The sequence below is a fragment of the Mandrillus leucophaeus genome, unplaced genomic scaffold (genome assembly GCF_000951045.1).
Source record: "Mandrillus leucophaeus isolate KB7577 unplaced genomic scaffold, Mleu.le_1.0 Scaffold279, whole genome shotgun sequence".
NCBI classification, from domain to species: domain Eukaryota; kingdom Metazoa; phylum Chordata; class Mammalia; order Primates; family Cercopithecidae; genus Mandrillus; species Mandrillus leucophaeus.
In genome coordinates, this window is record NW_012102909.1 from 1,479,642 (window position 1) to 1,498,589 (window position 18,948).

The 18,948-nt window shown below is 40.4% G+C and overlaps 1 protein-coding gene across 1 annotated transcript in view; it reads left to right on the top strand.

Moving 5' to 3' along the window:
* Positions 1–18,948, top strand: part of ANTXR1 (anthrax toxin receptor 1) — a 255,495-nt gene that overhangs the window by 12,956 nt on the left and 223,591 nt on the right. The window contains exons 2-3 of the mRNA XM_011985041.1: positions 14,068–14,139; positions 18,686–18,757. Of these exons, the coding sequence (XP_011840431.1) occupies positions 14,068–14,139; positions 18,686–18,757 (144 nt within the window). The remainder of the gene's footprint in view (positions 1–14,067; positions 14,140–18,685; positions 18,758–18,948) is intronic.

Genomic DNA, 18,948 nt, shown 5'->3' on the forward strand with positions numbered 1-18,948 from the left:
GAGTATCAAAAGGAAAGGGGATTGAAGGTCAAACAGGTAAAGCACCTTGCGCACTTTGTTCCATTAAAATGGGCAGCCATTTCAGCACTCCTGCTTCCATTTAAGTGCTCTAATTTTAAGTATTTTCTGGAATCCTCACTCCCAAATTCCCATAACAATTAGCGGAAGTTCTTTAATACCTTTCACTATCTTTGCACCTAACACTTTGAACTGTAATTGTACATTTCCTGACCCTTCCATGGGGAGGCAGTGTTGCCTAATGGTTAAGAGCACAGGGTTAAACCCAGAAAGACTTTATGAGCATAGTGTTTGGACAAGCACGGACTTCAACATGGACTCTAAGTCTAGACCGCTTGGGTTCAAATCTCAGCCCTACCACATACTAGCTGTATGTCCTTGAGTAAGCTGTTTAACCTCTCTATGAACTCAGTTTCCTCACCTGGAAAAAGGGAGATAATAATGGTATGTGTCACATAAGGTTGTGCTCAGAACAGCGGTGGCCATACTGGAAATGCTAGCTGTCATTATTAAGTGGCAATGAATGTAAGGTGCCCAGCACAATGCCTGCTGCTTAGTAAGTGCTCAGTAAATGTCAAGTGTCATAATTATTCATCTTTATATAGACTCCAAAGGACCAACCAGGCACTCAAATATCAGTTTGCTGATCAATAAGTGGCATACTATAAGTAGGCCCAGCAAGATGAGAACTGAAAAAAAGCCATATACTTTAGCAGAAATAAGGGCATTGGTGACTTTTGAAAGTGCTGTTTTGGGGCATCATAAGAGCTGAAACTAAAAATGAGCTAAGAGGCTTAACAGGAGATGAGAAAGCAAGTTTATGACCTCAGAAAAAGATCTGGAGCATAAATGTTTAGCTTCTCCCTCATTCCTTCCCCCTCTGTCATCTAAAACTGTCCCATCTCCCAAAAGAAAAAGTCAAAGAAAGTGTCTAGGAGATGCTGCATCAGGTCCAGAGACTAAGAGCGTTGACACTGACATGCAACACATGCGTTAGAAATTCACTAGAAATAAAGCAGATGGACTGAGTATGAAAGAGGTCAAGCCAGGGTCTACTCTCAACTCTGTTGCCAAATTGTAAAAAAATATGCAGAGAAAGATCTGTGAGGAGCCCCTAGAATAATCCCAGATCTAGAAGTGAGTTTGCAGTCCAGTGGGGACCTGAGAGAGATGAGAACCATCTCCTTGGAGCCCTGTTGCCGTCGGGCATCAGCATCATGCAGAGGCAGCTGCTCTGTGGGAGTCAACGGGGAAACCAAGCCACAAGAGATGCCTATGAAAACCAGGCACCTCCATGACTGTGATCCTGTCCAGCACTGCTGAGTCCTCCCACTAGATCGTGAGCCTCCAGGGAAACAGCAGAGTTTTGTGTTTAATTATGTAGATGTACTAGGGGTCAAGAATGAGGCCACCAGGTACAGCACAATGCAAACCTGAAGTAGAGGCCAGGCCAAAACAGCCCCTACATATGGCAAGCTGGAATGATGTAACTGTGTCCAAAACAAGCAGACAAACCTTGCAAAGGTGAAGTTCCTTTGTGGAAATGACTGGGGTTGATTCCATTCCCCACTCTCCCCTAGCTGATGGACAACAACATGAGCTTACTTTAGCCATCAAGACTAACTCCTTTTCACCAGATTAATTCCTTTGAGAAGTTTATAAGTGTGAGATGATGCAAGTGTGTGTATGTGTAAGTTATTTTGGAAGCAAATGCCAAGCCAAGTTATACCTTTCCACATTCAAGGATGAAAATAGGGCCTACAAAACTTTAGCACCTTAAGATAAGTGATTAAACAAAATTCCTGAGGTAGAAGTATAATGTATTTATGGAAAGCATTTTCAGTAGCGAAAAAAGAAAAAGTCAATTGTAGCACCATATGACTTCAATTAAGTTAAATAAAACAGTAAATTTGTGAAACAGGAGATAAAATACGAAATGAGAAGATTAGGGACCTAGAACAGTTAAGGAAATATAAAATAATGTGGAAAAATTTCAAGTCACCAAAGAAGCGGTAAAGAGCAGAACTGACAATGCAGAAAATGAAATAAATGATGCAGGCATGTTTAAGGAATTCTTATAATTTGAGGAGGAAAATGCAGTAAGAAGAAAATGATGAATGATAAAATGATAAATAATGAATGGAAAAAACAGCTATTCGAAGGACCAAATAACTGCATTGCTATAGTCTAGAAGAAAATTTCAATGCTTTAATAGAAGAAAACTCTTCTGACTTAAGAAAAATTTGAAAATGCAGATTGAGTAGGCTCATCAAGTGATAATCTCAATTAATTATTCATTAAAAGACACTAATACTTACACATTTCCTGGTGAAAATCTTTAATTTAAAAGACAAAAGAAGAACTTTAGAAGTGGGAAGAAAACATATGGTACCTGCGAAGGCTCTGAACATAAAATGGTGAATTTTGATTGACACAATTAATCTTTTATGATGGATAAAATTTTTGATGAACAAATTTTGATGGATTTATCAACTAAAATGTTATACCCAGCCAAGATGTCACTTACACATGAAAAAAATAAAAAAGCATTTTCAGATACATATAGATTCTTCTTGAAAGGGGAGTGGGATAATTTTCTTCAGGAAATTATCTGAAATGTGAATCAAAGTTTTAAAAAATAAAATATAATAGTTATTACACAAAAGAAGTGGAAATTACCATTGAATCAATTTAAGCAAATATATGTCTAAATAGTATTTTCAATAAATTTTGAAATAATATTGCATCAACAGACAAAAGCAGTCTGTCATGAGAAAGGAACAAGCTGAAAATAAGAAACTTTGGGGGAAAAGTACACTGTTTCTGAATATTGAAATCCATTAGAAATAATGACCACCACACTGAATATTGCAAAAAAAATAAAAATAGATTCAGTTCATCAGAGGACAGTTTGAGAAAATTCCTCAGAACTTAAGCTGAAAGGATACAGAGATTAAAATTATGAGAAAAGAGGCCAGGTGCGGTGGCTCACACCTGTAATCCCAGCACTTTGGAAAGCCAAGGCGGGCAGATTACCTGAGGTCAGAGGTTCGAGACCAGCCTGGGCAACATGTTGAGACCCCTCTGTCGCTACTAAAAATACAAAAATAATTAGCCAGGCTTGGTGGCACGTGCCTGCAGTCCCAGCTACTCAGGAGACTAAGGCACAAGAATTGCTTGAACCCAGGAGGCGGAGATTGCAGTGAGCCAAGTTCACACCACTACACTTCAGCCTGGGCAACAGAGCAAGACCCTGTCTCAAGTAAAATAAAATAATGAGAAAAGAGAAAAGTAATACAAAGACTAGGTCCAGGATATCTAATATCGTATGCACACGCACACGCACACACACACACACACACACACACACATAAAAATTCTGGGGAAAGAGATACAATAAAAAATAATAATAAAAGGAAGATAATTTTCCTGAGCTGCAGAAAGATTGGAGTCTTTAGATTTGGAAGATTTAGGTAAAATACTCAGCCTAATTAGTTTTTTAAAATGGTCTACAATTCGTACAATCTTCGATAATTTCTTAAAATGTAAGAATAGAAAAGTCTACATTCTTCCAACAAAGAAAAAAAAATAGGCTCAACAAAAAAGAAAGTGAGATTCAGACTGGCATTAGTTTTTTTACTCTACAACATTAGATGTTCAAAAAAAGCTCAATAGTTATAAGGTCTTGAGTGAAATGTGATTTTAAAATTCCTTAGCCAGGCTTTAAAATGATACACATTTTAAAATTGTATTACTTAGTTACTGAAAAAATTACCTGAAAATATTGACATCAAAATGGAAAATATATATGAAAAAATGTTTAAGAAAAAGACATGGCATAAAAGAAACAGAAGGAATGGTTCTAGAAAAGTTAAGAAGTTATAATAAGGCCATCAGTGAGACTTTGTAGCAAAATATAAAACTGAAAGAATGGATTGTCAACAGAGAAAATGAAAAATGTAAAATTTTTATGCATAGTAGCAAAAATCACTCATATTACATTTACATATGCAAGAAGACGCAGTTTATTCTTAGCTCCCAAACTCCTCTTTTCTTCCAAGTCCACCTTCTGGGTAGCAGGAGGGAGAGAAATCCATAAATTTTGAACCCAAGTTGTGATAATAGTCCATTGTGGTGATTTTTAAAAATCCCTTTAGGTAAAAAACTCAGTCTTTCAAATGTTGCCTTTCCCTCACCAGTAGAATCTGGGTATTTGAAGGAGATGGATTTGTTTCTGTGAAAGAGTCCTTAGATTTTGGACCAGTTGGTTTCATAGAAAGTTCTGTCACATCTTCAAGGAACAGAAAATTTCAATACTAGTGTACAGACAGCAGGAAAAAATAAGTTTCTCAATTCACTTTATGAAGCTAGCATATATCTAATATCTGTACCTACCAAATATAATACCTTCACACACAAAACTTCCCACCAACTTCTGAAGAAAAACTTTAAATTTTAAATTAAATACATTTTTTAAAAAAACTAACAGTATAGTAAAAGAATAATATCCTAAGACCAAGTAAAATTTATCCTAGGAATGCAACAGGGCTTCAATATTTGAGAAATGTTTATGATAACTCCAATTTTTTTGACGGCCGAAGATGAAAACCATATCTCAGCAGAATCTGAAAGACATCTCTGAATACTTAAGCATTCAAGGATATAGGGGCTATAAATCATCATTAATGAGGTTGATTTAATAAATATATTTTGAACCCTATACCCTACAGAGAATAAACTTTCCTTTCAAATGCCCATGAAATATTTATTAGGTCACAAAGAATGCCTCCATATATCTCCCAAGGCACAATTTTTCCAGTCTGCATTATCAGCAATAAATAACAGGAAATGAATAGCAAAGTACACCAAAACTTCAGCTGTCAGGAAAAAAAATACAGATTTGTATATTATCTTGTCATGAGAAAGACATGACAGTGAATATAGAAATTTAGAAAAAAACAAGTCTGAAAGAAAGTGATTGTCTGGGACATAGGTTGGCAAACTATGGCCTGCAGCCTGTTTTTGTAAATAAAATTTTATTGTAGTACAGCCACATTCACTTTGTTCATGTACCGTCAATAGCTGCTTTTGTGCTACAAAAAGCAGAGTTGAGTAGTTGCCACGGAGACCACATGGCCCCCAGAGCCTGAAATATTTACTGTCTGGCCCTTCACAGAAAAAGCTTGCCCACCCCTGGACTAAGAAAACATTTGCAACTGAATATAAAATGGGCCAAGAATATTGAGACTAGGGTCAGCTTCATGGGCATGGGACCTGTTCAGTCAGTCACCCAGGGCCTGTCATTTCAAAGGGCCTGGCCCTTGGTTTAAGGGCCATCTTGCCATCTTGAATTTCATAAGTTTTGAACAAGAGACACTGCATTTTCATTTTACCCCAGGTTCTGCAAGTTATGTAACTTGTCTTAACTGATACAAAGAAAAATGAATCATAAATGTGAAAAAATTATGGCTTATAGTTAAATACATCCAAATTAAAACAATAATGAAATCAGTTTGTCCTTCCTCTGCCCACCCTCACTGCACAGTCTAATTACTTTGATGTGGGGACAGTCTGTAGGGTAATTGGCTCCTGGAGAGCCAAACATGAACCCCTCATTCTTAGCATCTGTCCCTCCCTCTCTCTTTTCTTTTCATAATCCTCAGATAGCAAAGGGCTTTCTGTCCCTCTGCTGTACTGCCTACCCTAAGGCATGGATTTCTTCACCAAATGACACAAGAGGAAATTATGTCCTCCTTATATTGTGATCTTAATCCTCCAAGTTTGGTTCTTTAACTGCTAAAGGAATTTAGAAAATCTCTCTTTGACAAAGTCTTGCTTCCAAACCAGTTGTCTTGCTGCAAAATCATATTTTGAATTTCAAATATTAACTTTTTCCCCCTTTCTGCATCACTGCTGGAAAAACAGAATCCCCCACTGCTCCAGTGTGGCTCCTCCCAGATGGATGTCTCCGACTGACCAGGGTGTGTTGGGTCACTTTCCATGCAGTTGCTAAAAAGAAAAGCACAGTAAAAAATTCAAAATATTACCCCCATTATGTGTGTAAAGATATTGTTAAAAATTATTCATCAGAATTATTTTGTAATGTGAAAAAGTAGAAGCAACTCAATGTACAAAAAGGAATTATACGTATTATAAAGTTATAATTATACAAGTTATAAAGTGGAAAAAATGCAGATGTTACAAGTGATGCTGGGAAGGATTAGTGAATGAAATAAAAATGTGTTCATAACTATAATGACATTAAGTGAAAAGAGCAGAGACCATAACCTGTAAATACACAAAGTGAAGATGCTTCGGGAAGTCTGAAAGTAGAATCACTGCAGTGAAGGCAGTGGTTCTATCTGAGCTGTGGGATAATGGGTGATTTTTATTTTCTTCCTTTTGTTTGTCTTTCCCTCCTCGCTACCCACCCCCGCAAAATTTCCAACAATGGACCTGCTGCTTTTGTGATACAATATTTGTAAACCCTCTCCCTTGGTGCCCTCATTCTGAGTCACTTCCTCCCAAGTGACATCATCCGCAGCCACTTTCACTCGATGATGTTGACCCATCCCCCTTTGATCTTTCTGGGGGATGCAAAGTGGCTACTGTGGCTTCATCTCTGTGAATCTGGCGAGTATGAGAAACGGAGCCACAGCTGTGCATTTCAATTATGGGAAATACCTTTTGGGTTACTAACCCATTGTCTGTATTCTTAACAACAGTGCTTTTGTGTTGAATCTGCACCAAAAGTACCAATAGTTGATATTAGAAGATGTTTTTAGGGTTCTCCTGGTGTGCATGTGTTGTGTGTGTGTGTGCATGTGCCTGTTGAAAAAGGCAGAGTGGAGTTGAAAGGAGTACATATTTTGCTGTAATACCTTTTTGATCATGATCCACAAGAAAAATACATTTTACATCTTGACACAGTACATATACAATACTTATGTGTAATTGAACAAAAGTTACACATTACATTCTTTTTGTTACTGTATGCAGTATATTCTGGTATTTATATTTTATTCTATTCTATTTTTTTAATGTTGGCAATGTCCCATGAAATTGCTTTCCCAAATCACTAATAAGTTCCATTCTGTCCATAGGCATCAGTTAGATATACTAACGGGACATTCCATCACAAGTCAGTCGAGTGGCGCCGGACACCCTGTGCTGGGGTCCCTGCGACACAGACAGGAGCAAGGTGGGCGTCGCCAACTCAAAGTACAGTGTTCAGTGATTAAGTTTGGGTCTGTATCAGTGTCTAATGAAGTTGGAGTGGAGGCAAGGTCAAGGTCAAGCTTTTTGAGCAAGAGGGAGGCATGGCTGTGACTCGAAACAGTAATAGGAAGACAAAGCCTGAAGGCCTGGGCCAGGTTTAAGACTCCAGGCAGTCAGAGGAGAGGGCAAGGCTAGGAGGAAGAAGAGGAAGGCATTGACCTCAGATTATTGTTCAGTTACTTCCAAGGGTCTAATATGCAAAGAGTAGAAGCAAAATAAGAACTCCAAATCTCATTCTGACTTGTTTTCTGAAGTGCACTGTTTTCCTTGGAAGAAGCTGGTAAGGGAGCACAACAGCAAATGAACGCAGGGTCTTTGACAGCAGAACTAAGTGTGAGTCCCACTTACGTGCGCTTGAAGCTGCCGAACATATCTGTATCCTTCCAGGATTGGCAGGGGACCCAAGTGGGTCGCTGAGGACATCAGTGACTTCAACTGGGTGGGGCTAAGGACAAGTAGAAATTGGCAGTTTTATAATTTCCATCCTTAGAGCTGCTCTGCTCTTCCAGGATTAAAAGACTCCTTGGTGATGGTTCCAACTGCAAACTTTCTTTTTCCCTTTTATTCTATTCTAATCTGTGTTCAAAAGAAGGGAGGGTAATTTAAACTCAATTTGGCCAACTCGATTCTTTCTGACTCTGGTTGTATGTGTGGCTAATGGAAAGAGCCTGTGTTTTCTAAGGAGCTTAACCACAGGGAGGTTTGGAAACTCACATAAACAGAAAAGAATGCACTTCAGAAAACAAGTTAGAATGAGATTTGGAGTTCTTATTTTGCTTCTACTCTTTGCATATTAGGCCCTTGGAAGTAATTGAACAATAATCTGAGGGCAGTGTCAGGTTCCATGCAGAATCCTGCACTGGGAAGACACAGTAAGTGCAATGTCACAAAAATTTCTTGACTTCTTACCATGTTCCAAACACAAGAGAGAGCATAGAAAAACAAAAATAAGTAAGACACTCTGGAACTGCTTTCAGCAGCAACCTTCTGGGACTAGCAGTGAAGACTGGTGGCTTTCCCTCCCCATGGTCTGGCGAGCCCTTCTCCACGGCCAAGTCAGATGATAGTGTGGGAGGGCATTGACTCTGGTTTTGAGTGGACCCAAGTGTATTGAAAGAATCTTCAAGCACAGAACTCTGTAAGACTGTCTTCAAGCAGAATTCCTGGGAGGCTACTTGAATTCCAAATTCTGCTGAGATTTGTGCAGTGAAACAGAGGCACAAAATCCCAGGAAGGGGCCTGGAGCCTCTGTGTCATCCTGAGACCAAGCTGACCTATGATAGCCTTCAGGGGCTAGAACTGCATTTGAGTTAGGATTTAATGGAGTCAAAATTAGGGACTTTTTATATCCTCTGATTTGTAGCACGTGGCACTGCAGCTCTCTGTGACTATAGTTTGCCCAGTAGTTACGTGTTAAAGACAATTCTGGAAAAAAAAAATTCTACAACAGAGTTCAGTGGAACATTTTCTAGTACTATTTACATTTGGGCTTAGAAGGTTTTAATTTCCAACTGCAACTTTGGTGATAATGGCTGGGTGGGCCATACTATCTGAAGATGGTATCAGGACGCCATAGCCAGAGTTTAAGATCATTGACTCACAAAGAGACTGACATGATAAATGGCATGTTCTACACATTGTGGGGTGGAAAGAAACTGGAATTGGATCCACTTTCTGCCATTTCCCCCAGCCAACACCTGGTTGTGACCGGGAGTCCACTTAGGTCTTCAGGATTGAGAGGAAACCGAGGGTCTGAACTACCCTGAGTCAATTATTCTGGCAGTAGCCACTAGGGCAGTTTCCACACCAGAAGATCAGTTACAAGGCCAAGTGCAGGTGAGACATACGTGTTTCAACAGAAAGTCTAAACTGAGTCATAAACCCAGCAAATTCATCCCTATGGGAGAAGGCGGCAGGGGGCGGGGTAGGGGTCTGGTTGAGGTCCCAGTGGTCATGGATAGGAAGTCAGCTGGGATCGGTGGGTGGTGGTGAGGCAGGGGAGAGGACTGTAGTACCAGACAGGTAAACCTCCTGCCACTGGGGATTTGGGTTAAAGAAATATAAGCAGTACCCCCAACAAGCTCGCTGCCATGCTGAAACTACAAGCAGCGGACATAGGCCTCTTTCTTTTTCCAAGAGGTGGTTTGATCTTGGGATAGGACAATGCCTGCATGTGTGGGTTAAGAAGTTTCAGAAATAAAGAGTAGAAGGAGTCCAAGGTGCAGATCGAGATAACCCTTTACCCCTGTTTTCTGTTAGTAGCTGAGGCCCCTCGGAATCCCAGGGTAACCCAGAGAAGACAAACCCAGTTTGGTTCCTAGAATCTTAGAAGGTTGTGTTTTACCTTTGATGATTGAGGAGGCAAGTTATGTACATCTCCAGTGTGGCTCAAAGGGTATATATTTTGGTCAAGGCTTACATAATTATGTAAAGAATGATCACTTATATATATGAAGTGACAAACTCCAGCAGCGACAGGGCACCTGTTAGCAGAGGAGCAAGCCTGTCAGTGCTTCCTTGCCTCCAGTTTTGTCTTAAAGCTCTCATTTTATTTTCTTCTTCAGAAAATTCAGCTTTTGCCCATTAGCAAGAGTTTTTTATGGATGTAGACTTTTCTCAACACCCAAGGATATGTTTTGAATCTTTCCCTATATCTGGCATCAATGAATCAGGTGAACATCAAAACTGTATAAACTTTACATCAGTCAGATAGAAGTATAGTGAAAATGACATGTTTTAAGAAAGCTGAAAGTGTGAATTATCATTGGGTGACCCTCTTTAATAAGTAAAGGAATGCAAATGAATTTGTGGCTGTGAAATAGGGCCACTCCTTGAGAATAAGGAAATAGTAACTCAAAAAGGATTTACTTCAAACTCTTGCTTCTTAAACAGTGAGTCAATAATAGTTTCCCAATTCTAGTTCAAGTTCCTATGTCACCAACACATTGCTTCTCCTCCCAGTATAATTTCCTGATTTATTTTTTTATTTCTGTGGACATAGTGGATGTATATATTTATAGAGTACATGAGGTGTTTTGATACAGGCATGCAGTGTGAAATAAGCACATCATGTAAAATTGGATATCCATCCCCTCAAGCATTTATCCTTTGTGTAACAAACAATCCAATTATACTTTTTAAGTTACGCTTAAATGTACAATTAAATAATTATTTATTATTATTGACTATAGTTGACCCTCTTGTGCTATCAAATACTAGGTCTTATTCGTTCTAATTTTTTTTTTTTGTATCCATTAACCATCTTCCCAGTATAAATTCCTCCCGGCAGAAATTCTCCACCGATGAGGAAATTGGACATGGGATAAAGGAGTTTTGGAGGTTCCTCTCTAATCATTAGATATCTTCACCCTACCCCCTTAGTAGCCAGAATTTCAAAGATTAATTTTCCTGGTTTTATGGACCAAAACACAGCATTGCATTTCAGAAGTGGCCACTAATGGCCAGTCTTCAAGGAAATCTCTTGATTCTAGTGGAAAGGGGTCATAGAATTCTGGATTGGCCAATGGCTTATAGCCAGTCATATGGCATATCTTCGGAGGCACCTGGACAGCATTGGGCCATCTCTGCCAGATCACCACCCAGGACCCCCAGGGCCGGAGCATCCACCCCATGGCTGAAGGATGGCACCCTAGACCAGTCTGTGTAACTTGAAGTATAAAAGTGAACCCTGTCCAGGAGGATGGCCAGGTCTTTACGAAAGAAGATTTCTAAAGCTTTAAGCCCAGGGCTAGGATGTGCAGTTCTGGTGAGCTCATGGGAGACTCCAGCTGCCATTCAGCTCGGAGATCTACTGATGATCATGTGGGCCCAGTCACCAAGGAGCTATGCCCTAGAATCAGTGACCCATCTGGGAAGGCTTCTTAGTTCACATAAGTCACGGGAATTGGTGAGAGCCATCTGAGTCCCAAACCCAGGCCGTTTATCCAAGCCAAGGCAGAATAGGTGAGGATCAGTTGGCAAAAAATCAGGAAGCTTCCATGAGCAATAGAGGCTTTTCTTCTTTGTGCTCTTCTTTCTTTCATTCAATAAACAGCTAATGCTCGGGAGGGAAATTTCTTCAAGGCCGATTGCCACCCAGTATCAGGGGATGCTGACAGAGAGGTGGACACGGTGGCCCTGAGAGCATAAGGCAGGGGTAGTGAGTCCTGTTTGTGTTGGTTAAAAGCAACAGGGAGAGACCAACCTGAGTTCGTTTGTTTTTTTGTTTTTTGAGATGGAGTTTCTCTCTTGTTGCCCAGGCTGGAGTGCAATGGTGCGATCTCAGCTCACTGCAACCTCAGCTTCCCAGGTTCAAGTGATTCTCCTGCCTCAGCCTCCCGAGTAGCTGGGATTACAGGCATGTGCCACTATGCCTAGCTAATTTTTGTATTTTTAGTAGAGACGGGGTTTTGCCATGTTGGCCAGGCTGATCTTGAACTCCTGACCTCGTGATCTGCCTGCCTCAGCCTCCCAAAGTGCTGGGATTACAGGCGTGAGTCACCGCACCCACTGACCTGAGTCTTGAATGAAGAGTTGCTTGCCACTGTGGACAATGAGTATCCCAAGCAGGTGGAGTATGTATAAAGGCTGAGTGAGCAGAATAGACAAAGGGGTGCTTTTGACAGAAGGGGACGCTGGCACGCTCCTTCCAGATCCCTTCCCCATCTCCCCAGCTCCTCACCTCCCCTCTGCAGGCTGCGTGGTGCTGCACCAGGAAACCACTTGCTCTTCCCCAACTTCTGTGTTTTACACCAAGGATGATCTTGCTCCCCTTGTCTTCCTCACAAGTTTCTAACTGTCCTTGAAGAATGGGATTAAAAACCACCCCCCTTCACAGCCTGCACTGGCACAGAGAGCCATTCCCTTTTCTTTTTTCCAAATGCACAGTCCTCAGCTGCAGTACTTTTCATGACAGGTTACATGTTAATTCTTCTGTCTTCCTTACTCAACTCTGAGTTCTTGAGGGGAAAGCACCATTTCTTAGCCATCTCTGCACCTTAGGCAGCTAGAATAGTGCTGTGTGATGTTATTTTTAATAGTTAATAAGAAATATCAAATCCCCAGTATAATCTTCCTGCCTCTGGTTATGCCAAATATCATCTCAAATTAGCCAAAGTGGGGTTCAAGATGAGCACACAAAAACATAATTCTAATGAATATCTCTTGTGTGAGGAGAAGAATCTAGGATTGAATCATTGCTTTTGACCCTTTTTACAGTACCCGTTATAAGATTCTAGAACAATCTGTGTTCTTCAAAAAAGAACAAAGGATAATATAATGAACACCCATGAGTTCTCCACATAAAATGAGCAAATGTTAACTTATTTTCACATTTTTTTAAAGAAATAAGACTGTGTGTGTGAATATATTCACAGAAATTGTGTGCTGGTGGATTTATAATTTTTTTCTCTAACCGTGGAACAACGACTATCACTGTAAAAGGTGCCTATGTACATTCTCTAGAATTGAAGTTCTGGATTAATTTGAGGAAAGTGAGACATCCTTATGACACAGAGTATCTAATGGTATGGCCAGAACATATGGTACCACTTTTATTCAGCTCAGACAGATGTATTATTTCTGGATATGGGACAAAGAAAAATAAATTGTCCTCCTGGAAATGGAATATACCCAATCAGAATGAGAATTCTTGTGAATATCATTCCATAAAAAGGAAGGCAAAAAGTTCTCTTAAATCTCTATAAAATAGTTTGAAACAAAGGAAAAACAGCAACAAATAGCTCTCCGGATGTTAAAATTGTAAATGAGTGCATAGCAAATAAAAATAATCAGAAATCAGTGGAAAATGCAGTACAAAATGTCAGAGTAGAAAGAGCAAACTCTAACCTCAACAGTTATTAGAATGGCAAGCAGAAATGTAGAGCTCGCCTGAAACTGATCCTTAAGTGAAAGGGAGGAGGCATCACAGCTACTAAACAGAGTGGGTTCAAATAAAAAAAACTAATTAGAGCCACTGCAGCAAACTGAATATGAGCACTATGGAAAATATAAGCTGATTGAAGCAGCAGAAAATGGTACCAGTGAAACAGAAGTCAAACTTGGGAAATAAAGAAGCCCCTTTCCAAATCTAAAATCCTGTGATTCCATATGTCCTAGGGAAAGTTTCCCTCTTTTGTCACTAAGAGGATTCCTTTTTCGTATAACAAAAAGCTGTGTCATTCTTCTTTTGTTTATTAGTATGACTAAATTAGATTTCCTTAAATGTTCAACTATCACTACCTTCCTGAAATAAACGTCACTAATTAATTAATTATTATTCTTTTGAATTCCTGCTGGATTCATTTCATTAATAGGATTTGGAGATTTTGCATCTATATTTACAAATGAAGTTGGATCCTTTGGGGAAGGGATGTGTTTATCGTGTGTGCTAATTTCATTTAAATGGATTAGTTTTTCTTCCCTAATCAGAGAAATAATTTAATAGCACAAAAATAGCTGTTTCTCGAAGATGCGAAACTCACTTGTAAATCTCTTTGGGCCCAATGTTTATTGTTGCTGTTGTTGTTTTTCAGGGTTTGAGTGTGTGAATTTGGGGTGGGACAGTACGAGGTAGAGTGAGGGGAGTTCTTTTACAACATTTTAAAGAACCCTAACAGCCTTTCAAATAATTTCCAAAGTCACAGAAGTTTCAAGTAACGAGTCCAGTTATTGGGGAGGTCAAATGTAAAATAACAGAATGTGAAGATACATAATACAAGGTAAAGACAAATAAACACCTGAGTCATGCAACACCTGCTTTTGTTTTCCTAGATCAGGAAGTGTGCTGCACCACTGGAATGAAATCTATTACTTTGTGGAACAGTTGGCTCATAAATTCATCAGGTGAGAAACACTATGCATTTTCTTCACTTGTCGTTCTCTGTCATGAGAACTACTCAGTCCACGTTTGCTATTCTATTAATTGCTGAATACTTCGGGGATGTTTTTTGACTAAGGTGGGCTCTCAGATCTTGGACCAGAGACTGTTTACTTTGTTTTCATCTTTGCCACATTTTAGAGTAACATTTGGCTTTATGTTTTTGGGAGGAGCCAGATCTGGTTATGAGACCAAAAATATTTAGCATTCTCCCTTCTCTGTTGAATAGCCTATTCTTATTACCTTTAACATTTTTCTTGCACACTGCATTATGCAGCAGCAATTGGCACATTTTAGCTGGACTCACGTGTCGGGTGTACAGTGTGTAGGATAAACAATTCATCCCAGTTTGCCCAGAACTTTCCCAGGTTTAGCACTGAAAGTCTCACATCCTAAGGGGAACCCTCCTTAGTCCTGAGCAAAATGTGATACTTGGTCACTCTAGCTGTGTGTACTATCAGGTAGAATCCTCTGAGCATTTTGAACATCACTTTCCCAGGCAAGGCAATGCAGTTTTGAACATAGTCACTGCAAATATCATGGGAGTCTTGGACTTAGTAGTAAGGAAGTGAGGTCACTTCACCCTGCTGTGTGCAGCCTCCAAGGGATAACACAACAGTAACAGCTTTCATAGAGTGCTTGAAGCAAGTTGTCAAAGTCTTTGGCAAAATTGGTCTGATCATCATAAATTCTAACACAGCTCCACTTCATGCTGATGGCCTCCATAGAGTCTTCCAGTTGATAGGAGTGACCATAAAGTTCTTCTTTGAGTAAGGTTCTTTGTCTCAGAATACAGGTTATCCTCTGAGCCCTGGGTGATGACAGACATGTTCCCCTCAAATTCAGTTACTGACCTCAACACATACCTACCTGCCTAATTGGAGGGAAAGGATTAGGAGGTGGCTTGTCTGTTATGCCAAAAATTGGAAGCTACAGCAGGAAGCATCTAAACCCAGATGATTGGGAAAAACAGATGCTGAGAGGACAGAAGGGAGAAAAAGTACAGGAAAAGGAGAGAAACAAATACATGGGTGGTGTTAGAAAATGTTTGAAAGGATCATAGAAACTAGGAATTAAAAAGAACGAGACTTCCCAGCCTATCCTAGGAGGCATTGTGTAACTCTCTACTTGAATAGCTCTGGTGAAAACTCACTGCCTTTTGAGGCAAAAATCCAATAGTTGGACAATTCCAGTTTTCATAAGTCTTTTTGTCATTAAGCCAAGATGTCCTTTCCTCACTCACAGCCATTGGTCCTTTGGAGTGATATAAAGCAAGTCTGCCTCCACACCCTTCACAGTATCTGCTCTGTCTCTGATTTGCTCTTCTGGGCTTCTGTTCCCTCTGAAGTGGAGGAGTCTAGTGGAATAGGCTTAGAAGTCAGGCAGATGTGAGTTTGAATCTAAGTTCCATTGTGCAACTATAGCAATTCACCAACCTCGGCTGAACCCTAGTTTATATATGAGGCTTATAACAGAAAATATGTGCAAGCCCACTAGTCCAGCGCCTGACTTAGAGTGGGCGTACAACATCTTTCTCAGTTCCCTGAGCAATCCCAGACTCTTCACTATCTTAGAATCTTAGAAAATTGTGGGCAGGGGCAAGGAAGGGGATTAAGAGAACCCTTAATCCAATTCCCTTGGTTTATAGATGAAGAAACTGAGGGCCGGGAGGTTGACATGGCTTAATCCGGAGAAGGCACCCTTCTCTGGTTGTCTCTGTTAACCCTGCTTGGCCATGGAGCCCCTCAAAATGTGGAGCCAAGATCTTACCATCATCCAAACTCCATGAGGCAGAGGCTGGGCTGTAGTCTGTTGACAGTGACAGCCTGAGTACCCATAACAGTGCCAGACACATAGTACATGCTCAGTCACTATTTTTAAATAAGTGAATGAATGGGCAATTTTCATTTATTTTTTCATTTTAATAAAAAGTCTAAGGCAGTTGAGACTGCAGGGGGAAATTCAATAACAGTGGCTGATGCCAGTATAAGTACATCATTTCTAACCTCAGTGGGAGTTTTGACATTTTGAGTCCTTTTATTTATCTTTATTCTGACCCTCTGTCATTTTTCTAATAATGATTCTTATGCTTTGCTGTTTTCCTCAAGCCTTCAACCTACACCTCACACCCATCGCTATCAACAAAGAACCTCACCTCCTACTTCACCAAGAATCCAGAGAGTAGTGGACATGAGTTCAAGTTCCAATCTACTCCTGAAAGATGCACATATGTCCTTCCCACTAGTCTCTGAGATCCAAGTATCCCTCCCATGTAAGGCCAACCTCTCCATTTTTGTCTGATTTTATCCCATTGTCTCTAGTCTCCTCCAGGTCTTTGCTTCTGTCTTGTATTTTTCTCTACCTTTCCCCTCCTTCCCCACAGTCTACAAACGTTAATCTCTCCTGCCCCTTGTCCCAAAAAAAGCAATGACAGTGAATCTCTTGATCTTGTCTTCCTCACTCACTTGTCTTTAAAGACTGGCCGTCTCCATATCCTTCTCATTCATTCCTTAACCCACTGCTATCTGCCCTCCTCCCCACCCTTCACCTGCTTGCTCGCAAGGTCTCACCAAGGGATGACCCTGAGAAAAAATCCAGGAGCCCTTTGCAGCCCTTAGTCCACTGGATGCAGGGGTTTCATTGGATCCAGACTTATCCTTCCTTGAAACCCTTTCCTCCACTGGCTCTGGTTCTGCTTCCATCTCACTGGCCTCAGCCAGCCCTTCCCACACTGGTGTTGGTTTTGTATTTGGCTCACTTCCCTCCTCACTGCTGACACTCTCTCTGAACAACTTTGCCCACATCAGTACACTGAGGACTTCCAAATTATGCCTCTAGCCTAGACTTATATGCCAGTTGCCTCTTGGAGACCTTTATTTTCCGTATTTCAAATTTATCATTTCCAGAGCTGAACTTGATAGAAGGGAAGCAGTATATAATGTGGCACTTAGGAGCCCAAGCTCTAGAATTAAAACACTTCACTTCAAGGCCCAGGTGTGCCACTCTCCCACTGTGTAACCTTGAGGAAATTGTTTCATCTTTCAGGGCCTCAATTTCCTTTTGTAGAAAATAGGAACGATTAGTTTGATACGAACTATCAGGATTAGTACCAATCTCATAAAATTGTTCAAGTATAATGAGATCATACATGCAAATCGCTATTATCTCACACTTGGTAAGAACTCAGTAAGGTTGGCCATTATGATATTATTTTAATCCTTGTGATTGTTGTTGTTATGATTTAGAACATGGTGTCCTGCTGCCCCAGTGCTGGGGAAGTAGTCACAGGCAGCACGGGGTCATGGACAGAAAACTGAGGTCTGTTTTAGGGACCAATATTCAATTCACCAGGTATTGCCTGAGCTCCTGTCAAACATTAAACACCAAGTCAAGGGCTTCCAAAGGTACATCAGGCACATGGTAATAAATGCAGACTTTATCCGGGAGACGGTAGGAATTGTCGGAAATTTTATAGCAGATAAGCGACAGGTTCTAATTTTTGTTTTAGGAAAATAATTCTGGGAGCAGTGTGAAGAGTGAATTGGAGCAAAGAACCTTCCTAGGCAAGACACCAGTTAGGAAATTGTAGTGGTCAGACGATTGAGGCCAGGATCCTAAGCTAAGATACAGGAAGTGAGGCAGGTTTGAGAAACACTTGGGGAACTGGAACTATAAGGTTCAGAGCCTGATCAGGTATGGGAGGTTATTGCATTATGAAGAAATAGATTGATGTTATCATGGAAGAACAAGTTGGACACACAGAACGGCATTTCATTGCTGAATCCACTGCAGTCTGATGGTCCATCTTGCAGACTGAGAAACAAGTTCGTCCTCAGGTGAGAGTGCTTCTGTCTCCAGAGTGTGACTCTTACAGTAAGAATGCTCCTGAGCACTGCCATATAAAAACCATGCCAATTTATTCATTAATAATGAGAAATATAACTATCAAATGGAATAGATATTCTTATGACCAGTCAGCACATTCTCTCCTTATAGGATAATCTCCTTGAGAAGCAAAGGAGAAATTAAAAGTTGATGGTGATCCTTTCAGATCGAAGGGAATTTGTTTTATGATGTTAATGACTGATGGCATCAAGCTGCAACTCATCGTTAGAGAATACACCAGGCTACTGTGGAAACATTATCAAATTTTGTCTATCAGGATCCCCTTTTATAGACAACATACAGATTTGTCCCCTTGTTGGGACACACTTCAAAACACAGGGCAACAATGAAGTTTATCATTCTTACTCATAATCCACACTCACTGAGCAATGGTATCAGGTCAGAAGCAGCCTCCAGGAAGACCCAGCGTGTCTTCTCTTTGACCCACACTTCAAGTCCTCTGCTGGCTAATCAATACCCGCAGCACCAGCCTTGGAGGCTCCCTGTGGGTTATGCGTCTTCAGCTCTGGCAGCCATGATAGAAAGGGAAGGACAGGGAGGGAGCCTGAAGGGAGTAGCATGCACAGTCTTATTGTCTGTCCTAATAGAGCTTCTTTTCCTTTCCAGCCCACAGTTGAGAATGTCCTTTATTGTCTTCTCCACCCGAGGAACAACCTTAATGAAACTGACAGAAGACAGGTAAGGATACTTCTTATCCCTGTTGTTAAAAAGTCCATCACTTCCTGAGTATCCCTAAGATTTGTGATCTGGTGCCAGCCTTGACCTGTTGATCACTTAAATCTAATAGCTCCTTCTTTTACCCTAAATTTTTAATCTTACATATGGGCACATGGGTCCTGCTGCTAGTTTAATCTTCAGTTACTTTTGAT